Source organism: Pteropus alecto, unplaced genomic scaffold, assembly GCF_000325575.1.
Source record: "Pteropus alecto unplaced genomic scaffold, ASM32557v1 scaffold155, whole genome shotgun sequence".
In the NCBI taxonomy this organism is placed as follows: domain Eukaryota; kingdom Metazoa; phylum Chordata; class Mammalia; order Chiroptera; family Pteropodidae; genus Pteropus; species Pteropus alecto.
Genome location: NW_006438113.1, coordinates 12,297,827 through 12,314,647, shown reverse-complemented (window position 1 = coordinate 12,314,647; position 16,821 = coordinate 12,297,827). Strand labels below are relative to the sequence as shown.

General features: G+C 51.6%; 3 protein-coding genes across 4 annotated transcripts in view; 2 read left to right on the top strand and 1 right to left on the bottom strand.

Moving 5' to 3' along the window:
• The window catches only part of VSIR (V-set immunoregulatory receptor), a 24,181-nt gene extending 19,585 nt beyond the window's left edge, over positions 1–4,596 (bottom strand). Inside the window, exon 1 of the mRNA XM_006915541.3 lies at positions 4,332–4,596. Within this exon, the coding sequence (XP_006915603.1) occupies positions 4,332–4,413 (82 nt within the window). The 5' untranslated portion in view covers positions 4,414–4,596. The remainder of the gene's footprint in view (positions 1–4,331) is intronic.
• Positions 4,597–7,148: 2,552 nt separating this feature from the next.
• LOC112482669 (cadherin-23-like) lies at positions 7,149–15,612 on the top strand. Its single transcript, XM_025049319.1, has 6 exons — positions 7,149–7,163; positions 8,147–8,368; positions 8,679–8,798; positions 9,461–9,641; positions 14,819–14,952; positions 15,553–15,612. The coding sequence occupies exons 1-6, from the start codon at positions 7,149–7,151 to the stop codon at positions 15,610–15,612; spliced, it is 732 nt and encodes a 243-aa protein (XP_024905087.1).
• Positions 15,613–15,637: 25 nt separating this feature from the next.
• LOC112482673 (cadherin-23) overlaps positions 15,638–16,821 on the top strand; it is a 25,960-nt gene continuing 24,776 nt past the window's right edge. For both annotated transcript variants that reach the window (XM_025049328.1, XM_025049329.1), the window contains exons 1-2: positions 15,638–15,755; positions 16,317–16,424. The gene's annotated coding sequence lies outside the window, so the exon portion shown is untranslated. The remainder of the gene's footprint in view (positions 15,756–16,316; positions 16,425–16,821) is intronic.

Below are 16,821 nucleotides of genomic sequence, written 5' to 3'. Positions count from 1 at the left end.
TCCCTTCCTCCAGGAGAGCTGAACTGTCCCCCGCCACCAGCTAATGCCCCTTACAGTGGTGAGTCTGCTTCTGTAATGATGGAAAGGAGCTGACACTATCTACAGCACAGGTAGTTTTTCAGCATTAAATACCTTGACTTACGTAGAGAGAAAGTCAGTCTCTTTTCAATTCTTTCGGTCTCAATTACATCAAAGAGAAAGTCCCAGTTTGATGCTAATATGTCTTCACAACATCTTTGTGATTTGCTAAGCTTTTGTTTTTGATTTTTTTGTTTTGTTTTGTGTTGCAAGGGACAGCACATTTCAGGCTTGGAGCCTTCGCCAGGCTATAGTTTCCAACTAGAATTTAATACCCTTATTTGGTCTTCCTATTATGTACTTTAATGATTTTGTTCCACTTATGGCAAGTGATACTTGCTTCTCATTTATGGCAGTGATATAAAGTTTCCTTTAAAAATCTATTAAGTAAAAGAACGAGTAGATTTAAAGGAGAAATAAGTATATACGATGATAGGCAGACACTGCAGAAATCCTGAAGTTGACAAGCAAACGACTGAAGCTCGGGAAACGCTATCACAGAACTCTCCCTCAGGAGGGAGTGGGCAGCCTCACTGAGATCACATCACCCAGCCTGCCCATGGCTCACATCACGGGGGAGTGGTCACACAATGAGTGAGCTGCAAAGTCAGAACTCGACCCCAGGTCCCTGGGGGAATGAGATCTTATGTAGGAAGGTTAAAGGAACTGGGCTTACTTGATCAGTAGCAGAACAGTTTCATTACGGAATCCCTGGGCATGATGGTGGCCACTATCTTTCTCTCTGGAGATGGACAGCCGAAGCAAATAGGCTGAATGTAAAGATCAGTTGTGAGAAAGACCCTATTGAGTCAAGCAAACCCTGGGCTCCACTTGCCTTGAAGTTGCAAAGTCCCCATCTCTGGAGAATTTTAGGAGAATCCACAGGCACCCCCACAGACATTTCAGGCTCTAAGTGCCTATAGGTGCTGCAGATAGCTAGGTCCAGTCTGTGCATCCTTCAGAATTCTAAAGAGTCCAGTCCCAGTGAAACCGGCCAATGACTTCCCATGCTCTGGCTACTCTGCAGGGCTCTATAGGCAGCAAGGAGCTCAGATGCAGAGCCAGTGGCATATGGCCTCTGGAAGCCGAGAAATAGCATAATACTATAGAGCATTCACTCGCCGCCAGACACTATGTTAAGTGTTCGTGCACTGACTTGGCACAGCAGCCCTCTGAGGGAGGTACTATCATCACCCCCACTTGAGAGATGAGGGAACTTGCTCAGAGATGCTGAATAACTTGCCCAAAGTCACAGAGCAGTAAATGGGCATCTTGGGATTTGAACCTAGATCTGACTGACTCCCAAAGCCAAAGTATTAAGCAATGGAGCTGTACAGGAAGCCCTGGCACGCAGGGCACTCACTCCAGGTCCTTTGCTTTGCCACTCCCACACAGGGTGCTGTCCCAAAGGTGTCGGGCATGCCTATGCTGCTATGGGGATCCGAGGGTCCACTGGAAGCTGTATTGCTGATTCCTGGCTCATTCTCCCCTGTTGAGGCCAAACTGCTCCTGGATGAATAGTTTGGTCTAAAACCTGGGGCCTCAAGCTCAGTATGTGGAGTTTAGTCAGTGCTAGTTAGAGGGGTCACTACCAGTAGGCCAGATGGGCACCGAAGAGCCCTTCTGTCTATCTTTTCTCCCTCCCTCCTTCCCTTCCTTTTTGCTTTCCTTTCTTCCTACTTTCGGTCAGCTCCAGCCTAAGACCCTATATGTGTATGCATATAGGGAGGTAGCCTCTTTCAGCTTCTCAGCAGTGTACCTCCCCCCGACCTCTCCCAGGGAGGTCAGGCCCCAGCAGGGAACCTTTGTCCTACTTGAGGAGAAACAGGAGCAACCAGCCCAGCTCAAAGAGGGGCTCCCTAGTATTGCTGGGTATCCCTGACATTAGGTAGATATCCCCTCATACCCATGGGCTGAACTTAATGCTGTTTCTCTCCACCCCAGGGCATCTGGGCAGAGGGTCGTGGATTTCCTAAGAGTTGACCATTGCTGCATCAGAGACTTACGCCATTGGGTTACTCAATATGGCCCTGCAGCCCTGTTTACCATGAAGGAGAAGGCGGGGTCTCCCCTCCCTCACCCCCAGTGCACCTCCATGTGCTAGTCTCAGAGTTTGGAACTCCTGGGTCAGCCCATGACAGCATGGCAAGGACAGTAACTTCCATAGGTCCTAGGAATGCCTATAGGGGAAGGAGAGGCTCAGCCACCCTTGAGGTCTGCTGGATCCTGGCTCCACCCATGTCACCCCAAGTCAGACCCAAGAAAAGGGTATCTTCAATTTTTCCTGGGCTCCTGAGCACCATTTTCATCACCATCATTCTCCTGGGTGCTGGCCCAACCACAAGAGTTAGAGAACAGAGCTACCCCAGACATCTCCATCTCTCCCTCCCAGACATAAAGGCTTTGACTTGAGCAATCCAGCCCAGGACAACCTAGCATCTTAGCTGGTTGGTGAGCAGGTTTTTCCAACTTACAGACCCTCCTGACCATGCCTGCAGCCAGGCCTCCCCTCTGTTGTCCCTCTTTCACTGTATTAGGTAGTCAGGCAACTATTCATTAGTATGCCCATATTACAGTTAAGAACACTGAGTCTCAGAGTAATTCAAAACTAAAAGATTTCTCCTGATTCCTTTCCATAGAAAACTGCTTTGAGCCCTAATTATCTCCCTGAGCTGGGCCCAAGAAGAGATGGAGCTCCAAACTGTTTGAGTACCCAAGACCTCGGGGGGTTAAAGGCTCCTGGCTATGTAGACAATATGGAGTGAAGAGCTCTGAGGCTCTCTGCTACTGGCTGCTCTGCAAACTAGGTCCCTAGTTCTCTAGAACTCAGTTTCCCAAATTGGGGCTGCTGAAAAGAAAAAGCAGCCAAGCCAGGGGAGGGCAAGAGAGGGGTAAGAAAACAGAAGGGCCTCCCAGGGTTACTTGGGGGGGGGTGGTCTGCAGTGGGTGGGGTGCTGGCCTTCTTGCCTGCCACTATCTCCTGCTCCTTCTGGAAGCCATTTCCTTGGTGCCAAGATTGCCCTCCCCCTTGGCTGTCACCCTGGGAGCATCTAGGCCAGGGCTTAGGCAGCTGTCTGTGGGATGCAGGCTCCCTCTTCCTTATTGAAAGCCAGCCTCCAAATATTGAGATATCATGCTGCCTGCAGGCACCCATTTGTTTCTGAGGTGTTCTCCGGGTTCTCTCAGCCTCCTCCTCTGCCTTCCACCCTGTCCTTCTCTTCCTTTTCTTCTTCTGACCCACCCATCGGGTCCCCGTGCCAAGCACCCCACCTCCCTCCTGCCTCCCTCTGACTCCCTGCATGACTCACATTCTCTGGGCCCTCCCCATAAAGTTTACTTCCATAGGCTGCCTGCTGGCCCCCTCTTCCCCTGAGATCCAACCTCTTCAGTTCTGGGCAAGCAAGAACCAGAAGTTAGGCTGTGGGTACTAGGACCCCTGCCCTTCCTCCCAGGAGTCCCTGCGTCCTGGCCAGGATATCACGCTGAGGTGGTAACAGTCTAGGCTTTGAAAGAAGAAAGTGGCACCTCCTTGTGTAGGATTTCTGTGTTTGAGCTGAGGAAACTGAAGTCAGATGCCATAAGTTATCCAACGGACCCAGAAGGTGCTCAAGGCCAAGCTAGGAAAATGTCCCGCATCCAACTCCCCCGCACCCCGCACCCCACACCAGTCCCTGAGCTGAGCTTCTCTGGGATGCCAGGAATCAGCTAACTATTCAACTCAGCCATCAGACCCTCAGGATAAGGACAAGATGGGTGCCCACATCTGGGTGTGGACCAGTGCCCACTAATGTTGAACCAGGAATGTCATCAAGGGACAGGACACAGGCTGAGAGTACCACACCCCCTGCACCCTATGAGATCCTGGAACCCGGAGGCAGGAGGGGCAGGGAGATGCCACAGGTGTCAAAAGCCAGTGGCATCTACTAGAACACACTGGGGCTGTCCCCACCATGTCCATCTCCTGTTCCGCCAAAGCTACTGGTGCCCTGGGCTCTCTGGGCGGGGAAGAGACAGATAGGCAGCTGTTTGGACAGCTGTCAGCATAGATATGCGCCCACCGCCAGCCAGGGCACTTGGCACAGACACTGCTGCCCCCTGCCAAGTGGTCCCAGCAGCCTCCCTGCTACGGGGTGGGGGTCACAGTAGGCTGGAGGGGGCTCCTAGGGTGCTCATCCGGCCTGTGACCCGCCCCCACCCCACCCGCTGTGTTCGCCTGGTGCTCTGCTCCAGGGTCCAGGCTCCCTCGACCTTACCTCGGGAGGCAGCCAGGAAGACAGCGAGGAGCACAGGCCCCCAGCGCAGGCCGTTGGCCTCCGGGACTGGGGGGACGCCCATTTTGCTGTCGAGCAGAAAGGCGTCTGGTGCAGCCCTGTAGGAGCAGAGCTTCGGGACACGCAGGGGGACACCTGGTACGCAGGGAGTAGACAGACGCCGCCAGCTAGGAAACCTCCCGCCGAGTGAGTGAAGTGAGTACGGAGCAAGCAAGTGAAAGCAGCTGGCGCCCGAGAGCCGCCTGCTCTGCAGCACCACCCGCCGCAGCTCCCCCAGGAGGCCGTGGGAAGCACTGCTGCTCCAAGGGCTCGAGGGAGGGGCTTCCCACTGACTCGCACCACGGGGGAGCCAGCCAGTGTCCCAGTGAGTCAGCTCCACTTGATCTCCACTTGAAACCCTTTTCTACTCTCCTCCATTCCTGTTTGGAGAGGATTAGTATTGTCACACAATCTGAGAAGTGTATCCACCTGTAACTTAGCAGGACACATAGTCATTGTGGATTATGTCTGCCCTCACTCACCAGCCTTTAAGTTGTGTGGGGGCAGGGGCTGGTACCCTACATCCTTCAGCCCAGCCCAGGGCCTGATATGTAGTAGACACGCCCAGTTTTGGAATGAATGAATGAAAGAAATCTAACTTTTGTAAAGAGCTAGGTATGTTGGAGCAGGCTTGACTGTAGATTCCTGAGCTTGCAACACCCTTATGCACATGCACACTGCACACAGATGTGACACAGGGGCAGGAATACACAACAGGCTTGGCATATCCCTACACTGGGACACACGTGTGTGTACATAACATCTGGTAGTGTGTCCCATAGAAAATCATCAGTGCTCCTCTCTCCCTGGGCCCCGCTTCCCTTCCTGCTTTGCACCATCTCACTCCCTGTGCCTGGACATCCTCAGGACCACTTGCATGTACCCTAACCACTAGTGCCCTGCTCTTGCAACTCATTCAGCACACTGGCGCCACTGGTGATATCTACCTCCAAATTCTTTTCATCAGAGCTCAATTCAAGTCTTTCCCCTTCGCAATGTACCCTGAACTTCCCCTGAGAGTCCCCCCTCCAGTCTTTACTGTCCACAGCCCTTCAGCTATCACATTAGGTCTGTGGTTACCAACAGTTGATCTCATCTGGTCTCATCTGCCCTTCTGAGCTAGATCATGAGCTTTTGGGGATGAGGGCCTCTACCTGATGTTTCTGAGTCCCTGGCACAAAACTGGGCATAGAGAAGATGTTTAATGCACTCTTATCTGAATGGGTAAACTGATGAATAAGTGAGTAAGTGATTTCCTAAATGGAGGAATAGAGATGACAATGGCCAGGGCCAGGGATTAGGAGGAGAAAGGGCACAGCCATTGTATCAGTTTACTTCAGCCTGGCTGAAGCTTCCAGGAGCTTTGCTGACCCATTAGGGATTTTTTTTTTTTTTTCCTGCCTACAGCACTCATTAGGGATCTTGAGCTTATAGGCAACCCCCAGGCTTAAGGACAGAGGACAGACAGAGTTCATCTGGGTCAAGAATCAGAGCAGTGGGACTCAAGGGTAGCCAGGAATTCTGGATGCCCAAGTGGGTGCCCTGATCTAAATCAGAGGCTCTGTAAGAGCTTTCAGCCCTCTCTCCTGGGGCAGGAAAGGCCACAAAAGAGGAAGAATGGATGTCATACTATTATTAGATGATCTTGTGCAGGCCCAGTCCCCCTGGAGTCAGAAAAACCCTGGAATGGGAGCCCTAGCGACTGCCAGGATAGAACCTAGGTCCTCAGTTATGAACCTGACCTTATAACCCTACTTCAGAAACAGCCAGGGCCCTTCCTACTAGCAGAATATGAGTTCTTTCACCCAGAGAAAGTCCGGAGCCAACTGAAATCAGGTGGGTACTAGGCCCTCTTTCCACCGTGGCCATCCTCTGGCAGAGGCAGGGTCCTTCAGTGGTAGGACCCTGGAGCACCTGACCCCCACCCTCCATCCCTCCCTGGCCTGGCCTTGCCCAAACCACCCTTGAAAACAGATTTTCTCTGCCCCAGGGCCTAGAAGGTGGGTGAAGGGAGCCCGGGATTAGGGAGAGGAAAGCAACCGCCCTACCAAGCCCTTCCCCCAGAGGGCTAGAACACTTGAGCCAGCCGGTGACGGGACATTCCCTTCTCGGTCCTTCCTCCCCACCACACTTCTCACCTGCTGAGTTTTCTGAGTTTGCAGCAGGGTGAGACATAGAGGCATTGCCTAAGCTGTGGGCATGGTTCAGAAACCTCAAGCACTATTTTCTCAATGCTAGGGCAGGAAGGGCTCAACTGGGAGGACCTTCGGGGCACCGACTTCCTCCTAACCCAGAGGCCAGAGGAAGTCAGACTCACCCTTCCCTTCCCAAGCTCAGGCCTGGCCTCAGAACAGGCACCATGGGGCAGCTCCTTTAGAATCCCCCACTCCCAGCCCCTGCAGCTTGAAAGATTGTTAGACCCACTTCCAGGAGTCTGGAAAAGTGGAGAAATGTCAACACGGCCGCCCCCAGCAGCGAGGCTGAAATCCAGCCCCTTTCCTCCAAGGTAGTGCTCTTGTGCTGACGAATGGTTTGTATTAGTGTCCTGGCAGTAAAGATATGGCACAGTCAGGGCTCAACCAAAGATAGTTTAATGGAGGGCCTGTTTACAGAGAGCTGGCAAAGCACTCTCAGACTAGCAACTGCAGGAAGCCATTGCCACCCACGTATCCAAAAGGACAAGAAGAGGAGGTGAGGTGACCAGAGCCTAGTGAGAGCTGGAGCTATGAATGGGGGCTACCCAGCAGGACAAACACAGCCATGGGCAGAACTACAGTGAGGAAAGGAAGGAATGGGAAATAAACACCCCACTTCTCTCTCCTTACTCCTCCCGTCTTCTGTCAGGACCTCCCATTGGTCAAACCCATCTGGAAGCCAAATGTTAAGGGAGCCCAGGTGAGGTAGTCCACGGGGGGGACACCCGCTCAGGTGGAGAAGCAGAGAATTGGAGGCGGGAAGGGGATGAGGCAAGGGACAAAGAATACCAGCACATAGCTAACTTCTTTCTCTCATTTAGCTACTCTGCTTGTGAAGTGCCACAGTAGCCATTTCTCTATGGTGCTAATCACTGAGTTCCAGTTGGCTAAATATTACATGTGATCCAATTGGACCAATCATTAGCCAAAAATGGCCAGTCACAGGAAACATGTTGTAGAAACTGTTCTTTCAGTGAAGCATGTTCTGTAAGCATGTTTTTCACCACTCAACAAATTCTTCCCATGAAATTGCCCCAAATGTCTTCCTCCTTTAGAATCCTGAACATAGGCATTTCTTACATTTACCTGAACAATGGCTGAAGTTTAAATACTGTATTGGGTTGACTACATCACATTCTTGCCTTTTGTGATCTGGATGGAGGCCCAGGGTCAGTAAGGTTCTGGCTCAGGCAAAACTACGGTGGTGGTTACTGAGGTTCATCTTATATACCAATTTTAATCCCTAGGTCACTGAGCTGCCAAGGATGCTGGGCTTGCATCGGGCCTCAGCAGTGCCATGATTGATCAGTGATGTCTGCCATGGGCATGGACAAAGGAGCGGTGGTGCAAATGCCATCTTGGACCTAAGCAGTTACTTAGCTTAGCTTATGGTGGAGTCTCTGTGATTTCCTCCAGCCTGTGACTTCCCTCCATCTTATCCTTCTCCCTTTCCCTCACCATTTGGATCACACTGTGAGTTCAGCCTAGTAGAATATACAGCTGGCTCCACTTCAACCTCTCTAGCCAGCTGACCAAGAAACCTGGCCACATTCTTTTCCACAGGCCACCACGCACGTGTATGTGACTATTGTGGATGAGAATGACAACGCACCCGTGTTCCAGCAGCCCCACTATGAGATCTTACTAGATGAGGGCCCGGACACAATCAACGCCAGCCTCATCACTATCCAGGCGCTGGACCTGGATGAGGGGCCCAATGGCACAGTTACCTACGCCATCGTTGCGGGCAACATCGTCAACACCTTCCATATGGACAGACACACGGTCAGCAGCTGATGGTGGGGCCCAAGAGGAGGGTCGACTTGCTGAAGGAATTGGAGGGGAACTCAGTGACATGCCAGGGATGGGGGTAGGGGCAGAGCAAAGATGGACTCTGGGTGGAAACTGTGGGGCAGCCAGTGCAGGAGGATAAAAGGCTTGGGTGGGGTGGGAATAAGTGTTCCCTTTCATAGCCAAGATGTCAGGGCCTACTTCCTAGGGTAGTCAGAGGGTGCTTTATGAAGGAGCTGATCCCCAGGGTAGTCCAGACACAACACCCATCGATCCGCCCTTGTGCCTTCTATATATCCCCCAGGGCGTCATCAGTGCTGCCAAGGAGCTGGACTACGAGATCAGCCATGGCCGATACACCCTGATCGTTACTGCCACAGACCAGTGCCCCATCTTGTCACGCCGCCTCACCTCCACAACCACGGTGGGTGGGACAGAGCCCCAACTTGGGGGTGAGGGGAGTATGAAGCCCAGAAAGCTCCAATGGGGAAGGAGGGAAGAAGGGCTGTCCAAGAGGAACACCTAAATCCAAGAGCCCTGTCCTGGTCGTGGCAACCCACCCAAACTTGTCGTATGACTTTGAGGGGTTTACTACACCATTTCGTGTGGCTGTACCTATCAGACCATGATACCCGCCTTCCTCTCCTCCATGGGAAGATCACAAACTCTGGTCAAATTGACAGGGGTTCATATCCCTGATCTTCCACTTTTTTGCTGTGTGACTCTGGGCAAGTCACTTAACCTTCCTGAGCTTCACTTTCCTGCTCTACAGAAAGGGAGATAATAAAAACTATTGCAGTGTGTGGGAAGACCAAATGAGACCATGTAAAATCATCACAGTATAGTAATGAATAGAAGTTCACAGCACTGTTATCAATAATATGATTATGCCTAAAAAAGGGCTTTGACAATAACAATAACTCATCTATGCAAAGCTTAAAAGGCCCTCCCACATCCCTTATCCCATACGACTCTTGCATCAGCCCCATGAGGCAGGATTATTGGGTCCAGTTTCCAGATGAGGGATCTGGGCCCAGCACAGGGCTGACTGGGGTCAGCCCCAGCTAAACTTGTCCACCATCTCAGGTGCTCGTGAATGTGAATGACATCAATGACAACGTGCCCACCTTCCCCCGAGACTATGAAGGGCCATTCGATGTCACTGAGGGCCAACCAGGGCCCAGAGTGTGGACCTTCCTGGCCCATGACCAGGACTCAGGCCCCAATGGGCAGGTGGAGTACAGCATCGTGGACGGAGACCCTCTGGGTGAGTGGGGCCCGAGCTGGGCAGTGGGGACAGCACACTGAGGGCCTTGTGACCCCAATCTGAGGGCCTTGTGACCCCACCCCCTCACTCTCACTCAGGAGCAGAATGAGAAAGGAGGCCTCAAGGCAGGGAGCCCCACCACTATGTGATCTTGCCCTTTCTGGGCTTCGGTTTCCCCACCCATAAGATGATGAAAATAACCTTCCTTACATGGATATGAGGAGAACACTCTGAAATCTGGGAACAGAGGCTGGTAGCCTCGGAGGGTCACAGACCCCTTGGAGAATCAATAGAAAATGCCCCTGTGTCATACCCAGAGAAAGGCTCCAGAGCGGAGGAAGGACGAACATCCTTGCCCCTCGGGATCCCTCAGCTGCACACATTCATCCCTGGGATTTCTCTGCACATCTCATCACCCATTAGTAGCCTTCACAACTACCTTGGCATTCTCCTCCGTTAAAGACTGGGGTTTATGGCCAGAGCCAATTCTCTCAAGTCAGTTGTCATTCATTTCTATAGAGTAGGGATTCCAAACTCAAAGGCCTACTGGGGTCACTCAGGAAATACACATGGGTGAAGGGATCGAGGCAAGACAAGCGGGAACAGTGGGGGCTGTTGCAGCTACAACTCAGCTCCTGCTAGTGGCAGCCATGTCGAAATGCAGGCCCAGGAGTGCCATACTTTCGCATTTTTAAAAGTAGAAAAATTTGGAAATTTAAATCGTGGATCATCCTGATTTTTAATTGATTGTGTGACAGTTATTGAGCACCTACCATAAATCAATCACACTCCAGATGCCGAGAATACAGAATGCTACAAAACAGACTCAAATCTCTGCCCTTATAGAGCATGTGCTCCAGTTGGAGGACACAGGCAATGAGCATAACTGATTAAGTACATGACAGTATATTGGGAGGTGCTAAGTGCTTTGGGGAAATATAAAGCTGGGAGATGGGGAGTGCCAGGGCGAAGGCTGCAGTGCTAGAAAGGGTGCTCAAGGAAGACCTGTCCAAGGAGGTAACATTTGAGCAAAGACCTAGAGGAAGTGAGGAGTGGGTCATGTGGCCGTCTGGGGAAGAGTACCCCAGGCAGAGGGAACAGCAACTTCAAAGGCCCTGAGGTTAGAATGCGCCTGACAGCAAGCAAAAAGGCCCTATGGCTGACAAGAAGTTGAGCCAGGGGACAAGTAAGGAGAGATGAGATAAGCGAGGTAGAGGGGCTAGATGATGTTAGGCCCTGTGGGCCATTATTGGGATTTGGCTTTTGCTCCGAGTGATGTGGGAACCACAGGAGGGCTTGGACCAGAGGAGGGATACGGTTTGACATAGGTTTTAATAGGACCACTCCAGTTCTTGTGCTCAGGCCAGACCATAGAAGTTAAGGATTAGGAATGGGGAGACAAGGAAGGTGCCTATTGCAGTCACTCAGGCTGGAGATGGTGTAGCCACAACCAGGGTGGTGGCACCACAGAGGGTGAAAGGTGGTGAGCTCTGGTATATTTCAAAGGTGGAGCCAACAGATATGGTGACTGATTGGATGTGGTATGTGAGAGGAAGTCAAGGATGACACCAAGGTTTTGGCCTGAGCGACTGGAGAGGGGGAGTTGCGGTAACAGATGAAAAGGCTGAGGCAGGAGCAGGTGTGAGGAAAAGGGGAGGTGAGGTTTGAGGTGTTGGGTAGCGGGTGGATGTACAAGCCAGGAGTTCAGAAGAGAGGTCTGGGCCCGAGAGAGGTTATTTTGGAGAGTCGTTCAAGGCTGGAACTGAGAACCTGGGGTAAATTTGCAATTAAGGGGCTAAAATACAAACCCACTCTGTAGGGCCATGCCAGGATCCCCCACCAACCAGAACTTACGGTGTGTCACTCTGCTCTGACATGCCACCCTTCCATGTCTCAAAAGTCTCTCTGTCCAAGCACTGCGCCTTCCCGCTCGGAACCCAGCAAAGCGAGGGTCTTTCTCCTCTGCTATTTTCACAAACATGGAGGTTTTATAATGTCAGGGAGTCCTGTTCCTATTCAGGAGAATGCCAAAAAAACCTGATTGAGAGGTGGGTGCTGGGTGCTGGGTGGGCAGCTGAGCCCTCTTCCAATAAGCAGCCCTCTCTGTACCTAGCTTCAGGATGCAGGGCTCATAGCAGTGCCCCAGCAAACCACAGGCTGCTCCTCGCCGTGGGCCTTGGAGTCATGAGCAGAACGTCTGGGGTTAAATCCACATGTGATTGGGGGTTAGCCTTAGGAATTTTGGGGCCTTGTGGAATATCCCAGGAGACTGAGTGGCAACTCACTGGGGAAGTGAGAGAGACCTGGAATTTTCCTTGGGCTGACCTGGCCTGCCAGAGCTCCCTCCCCACAAGAAGGAAGAGCAGACTGATCCTGGAGGGCATGCCTGTCAGTGGGGAGATGTCAGGGTAACGGGCTCACACCAGCCCTACTAAGCTGAGGAAGAAAACAGTTGGGAAACAGGCCATATCTGCTTGAGCCTCTCCTGCCATCCTCAGCCTTCTCAGCTACCCCTTCTGGTCACACCCACTCCTTGGGCCCCTTTCTTACATCTTCATCCTCCCTGAAAGCCCCCTGTTCCTTGAGAGGGCTGCCTGGACTCCCTTTCAGGATCCCTCTGCTTATACCAAGAGCTGCCGTGGATCTATAACACACAAGGCGGACCAGGCTTTGTCCACCACCAGCACAATCCCATGGTGGTATCTCTTTATTATCTCATTTTTCAGCTGAGAACAAGACACGTCTCAGTTAACATGCCCAAGAGCACAGAGGAATGAACTCAGAATGCAGACCTGGTGTGACTGGATGGAAAGCCTCTGCCTTTAACCCCCTACGTCCAGGAGAAGTAGGGTAGTAGGAAGTTCAGGCCCCAGGGCAAGCTGCCAAGGAGGATAATTTGCAGCATGGGGCCCTTTAGTCTATGCACTCCCCGCCCCCCTCCACCCCCACCCGCACCCCCCCACCCCACCCCCCGCATCAAGCTGACCTTGTGGAGGTCTAGCCTGGACCCAGCCTGCTCTCTTGATCCTTCAGAACCTCTTCCCTTCTTTCAAGTGGGAGACTGGCTTTAGAGAGAGGGCAGGAGGCCACCCACTTGCACATGGCCGGGGACTGAGATAGGGCTTGGAAACCCCTAGAAAGGGATTCCCTAGTTCTTTGGAGACCTTGGAGTATCAGGCTTAGGAAATCCTGCTTCGAGCAGCCTGCGGGGCTGCTGGGAGTAGAAGAGCTGGTGGGAAATCCCAGCTGCAGGTGGGCCTTGGAGCGGCTGTTTTTGTAAATCAGAGCAGTAGGAGCTGGGGCAGGGAGTGGTGAAGTAGGATGTGAGCGGGTAGGCAGAGAGAACTTTTGGAGAGCTCAGACCTCTGTCCTTGCTGTGCCCTCACCTGCTGTGTTCCTGAGCAGTCAGTGCCCCATTCTGGGCCTTTTCCACCAGGTGTCAAAGGGGAAAGTGAAGGAAGTAATAACTATCTCCCTGTTCCCGGTCCTTTGGGGACTGCATATAGGTAAACCCTCTTCCTCAGGCTCTCCCCACCTCCCTAGCTCAGCCTACCCTTTCTTCCCCTATCCAACTGGACTCCCACTTGCTCCACTAGCTTCTTGCCCCTCACTCTTCTCCTCTACTCTCTCCTCGTTCTCACCCCTCCCTCCCACATCTCCCACCTAGCTCAGTTCTGAGTGGTATTGTCTGGAAAGACCACAAGTCCCATGGGATGTAGCAGGCTGAGACCCAGAGACCTAGGTCAATCTTGATCTGTCATTAACTTGCTGGAGGCACTTAGACAAGTCATCACCCTTCTCTGGACTCTCATTTCATTTTCTGTCTGTCTGTTTGTTTGTTTGTTTGTGCTATTGTGTTGTACAAGTTCTATATATTTTCTGGATATTCACCCCTTATCAGATATATGATTTGCAAATATTTTCTCCCATTCAGTCGGTTGCCTTTTCATTTTGTTGATGGCTTCCTTTGCTGTGCAAAAGCTTTTTAGTTTGATGTAGTCCCACTTGTTTGTTTTTGCCTTTCCTGCCTTTACTTTTGATATCAAATTCAAAAACTCATCACCAAGACCAATGTCAAGGATCTTACTGTCTTTGTTTTCTTCTAGGAGTTTTATGATGTTAGGTCTTACATTCCATTCTTTAATCCATTTTGAGTTAATGTTTATGTATGGTGAAAGATAGTGGTCCCGTTTCATGCTTTTACATGTGGCCGTTCAGTTTTCCTAACACCATTTATTGGAAACTGTCCTTTCTTCATTGTGTGTTCTTGGCTCCTATGTAGTAAATTAATTAACCATATGTGCGTGGAGTTATTTCTGGGCTCTCTATTCAGTTCCACTGATCCACATCTGTTTTTATGCTAAAACCAAACTGTTTCGATTACTATAGCTTTGTAATACAGTTTGAAATCAGAGAGTGCGATGCCTCCATCTTTGTTCTTTCTCAAGATCGCTTTGGCTAGTTGTTGTTTTTTGTTCTTCCATACACATTTTAGGATTGTTTGTTCTATTTCTGTGAAAAATGCCATTGGAATTTTGATAGGGATTGTACTGAATCTGTAGATTGCTTTGGATAGTATAGACATTTTAACAACTCTACTTTTTCTAATCCACAAAATATCTTTTCATTTATTTGTGTCTCCATTTCTTTCATTAATGTCTTATAGTTTTCAGTGTACAGGTCTTTCACCTCAGTTGAATTTATTCATAGGTATTTTATTCTTTTTGATGCAATTGTAAATGAGATTGTTTTCTTAATTTCTCTTTCTGGGAGCTCATCATTAGTGTCTAGGAACGCAACAGGTTTTTGTATATTAAGTTTGTATGCCGCAACTTTACTGAATCCCACTTTTTCACCATGGCCATCTTACCCAGAGTCAGTCCCTAGTCTGCCCACGAGCAGGGAAGGAGACTGGCCTGGCATCTCGGACACATCAGGGCACGAGCGGGCCCATGCATACCAGCACCCCAGCAGTGATCTGGTCCTCTCCCTCCTGCAATTCTCAGACCTGGCAGGTACCATGAGGATCTGAAGCTGAGGGCATCGGAGGACCCACATTCCAGCTGTCCCCCACCCCTGGCAAATAAGGCTTGCTAGAGAAAGTGGGGAGAGCCCTGGGCGCTCCACCACTCTTGGCAATTCCCAGCTAACTCTGGCCTCTCCTGGGTGGCACCCAGGGGAGTTTTTGATCTCTCCTGTGGAAGGCGTGCTTCGAGTCCGGAAGGATGTGGAGCTGGACCGGGAAACCATTGCCTTCTATAACCTGACCATCTGTGCCCGTGACAGGGGGGTGCCCCCGCTCAGCTCCACGGTGAGTCCGGATGCCCCATTCTACTGGCTTTACCTTGCAGCCTCCTGAACTCTCCATAGAAACTCCTGTAAACACTGCTACCTTCATGCCCAGAGAGGGTACGTACTGCTCTGGAGCCAGTCCAGGCCCTCAGGGCCTCTAACAGACTTGCAAGTGCCTCTTGGGGCTCACCTATGGAGGCTGGACCTGGGGCCTGGCAGCCATGCCCACTCAGAGCTGGCCCCCCCAACAGCAGCTTTCTGGGGAAGCTGCCTTGTCAGCGGGCCTCGGCCCCTGTCACTCTGCCATTTCCAGCTCGCCTCTGCCCCGCCTCTGCCTCTTTACCTTTTCGGCTTCCCCCTTATCTTCATTTTCATTCTCTTGCCTTTTTCATTATCATTTTCTTCTTCTTCCTTTTGATCTCCATGATCAACTGCACCTTCCTTCCTCAAGTACCACCCCTTTTCCATCCTGCCCTGTCTCAACCATCATCTCCTCCTCAGCTACCATGTCCACCATCACTTTTTCTTCCTTCTCTTTCTCCTCTGTCTCCTCCGTGTCCCTTTTTCTCCTTGTCCCCTCCTTCACCTCACCTTCCTCCTGCCCCCCGACATGCCCCAGATGCTGGTGGGGATCCGGGTGCTGGATATCAACGACAATGACCCTGTGCTGTTTTCATGAACGTCACCATCAGTGAGAATAGCCCTGTCTCCAGCTTTGTCACCCACATTCTGGCCAGTGATGCTGACAGCGGGTGCAACGCGCTCCTCACCTTCAACATCACTGCAGGCAACCGGGAGCGGGCCTTCGCCATCAATGCCACGGTAGGGCTGGGACTGACCCAAGGGAGGCCCCCAGGGCTCTTTCTGAAAAAGAGGTCCCTGACCTAGAGGCATTTCTACTCCACCGGCTGGGCTCTTTCTGGTTGCATCACCCCCTAAAGCCTCCTCCCTCCACTGGGACTAGGATCTCCATGGGAAGCATGGAATCCTGGATTCACAGCTGAACCATCTCTGAGGTCCCCGTCACCCCCCAAGGCTTTTCATGTACACAGATGGGGCCAGAGCTTTGGTGCCACTTGGTTTATAACAGGATTCCCCAGGAAGTCCTCACTTGACCTCTTGGAGAGTTACTGGCTGCTGGCATCATGGGGTCCTTATAGGATCCATCCGTTGAGGGAGCAACGCCTAGGCATTGGTGGGTTACTCTTGCTCTGGCAAGACCCTGCCAGCTCTATTTAGCTTTCTAGACCATTCCTTTGGTGATTTAGAGAGGGAATTCACAGCCATTCCTGGAGCTGCAGCCAGAGCAGTTGGGCATCTATGGGTCAGAGCCCAAATGAGGGAAGGGGTCACTGCTCAACTCACCAGCCCTCCATATCCCAGACAGGGATTGTCACCGTGAACCGGCCCCTGGACCGTGAGCGGATCCCAGAGTACAAGCTGACCATTTCTGTGAAGGACAACCCAGAAAACCCACGCATAGCCAGGAGGGTGAGGCTGGAGGGCATGGAGCGGTCGGGGGTGGGTGGGAAACAGGGCTGGGTTCTGGAGACATGCAGTCGGCTTGGCCAGGGAACTAGATGCACAGGCCTTGGAGTAAACAAGTTCTGGATTCAAATCCCCATTCTGCCTGTCAGTGGGTGTGTGGCTTTGGCCAGTTTCTCTCAGCCTCTATTTTCTGTGTCTTCTGCCAATTGAAGACCCCAAGTGAAGAGGACATGAAGGAGCCAATAACTGTAAAGTCCTCAGCATAGCACTGAGGCAAACACTCAGTGAACTCGGCTATCATCTTTTCTCCTCAAACCACTGACCCTTGAGCGTGCACCGCAGCTGTGTGTGCATATGCCCTGTATATACTCACAAGCACACATCTGGTTCTGACAGGCTT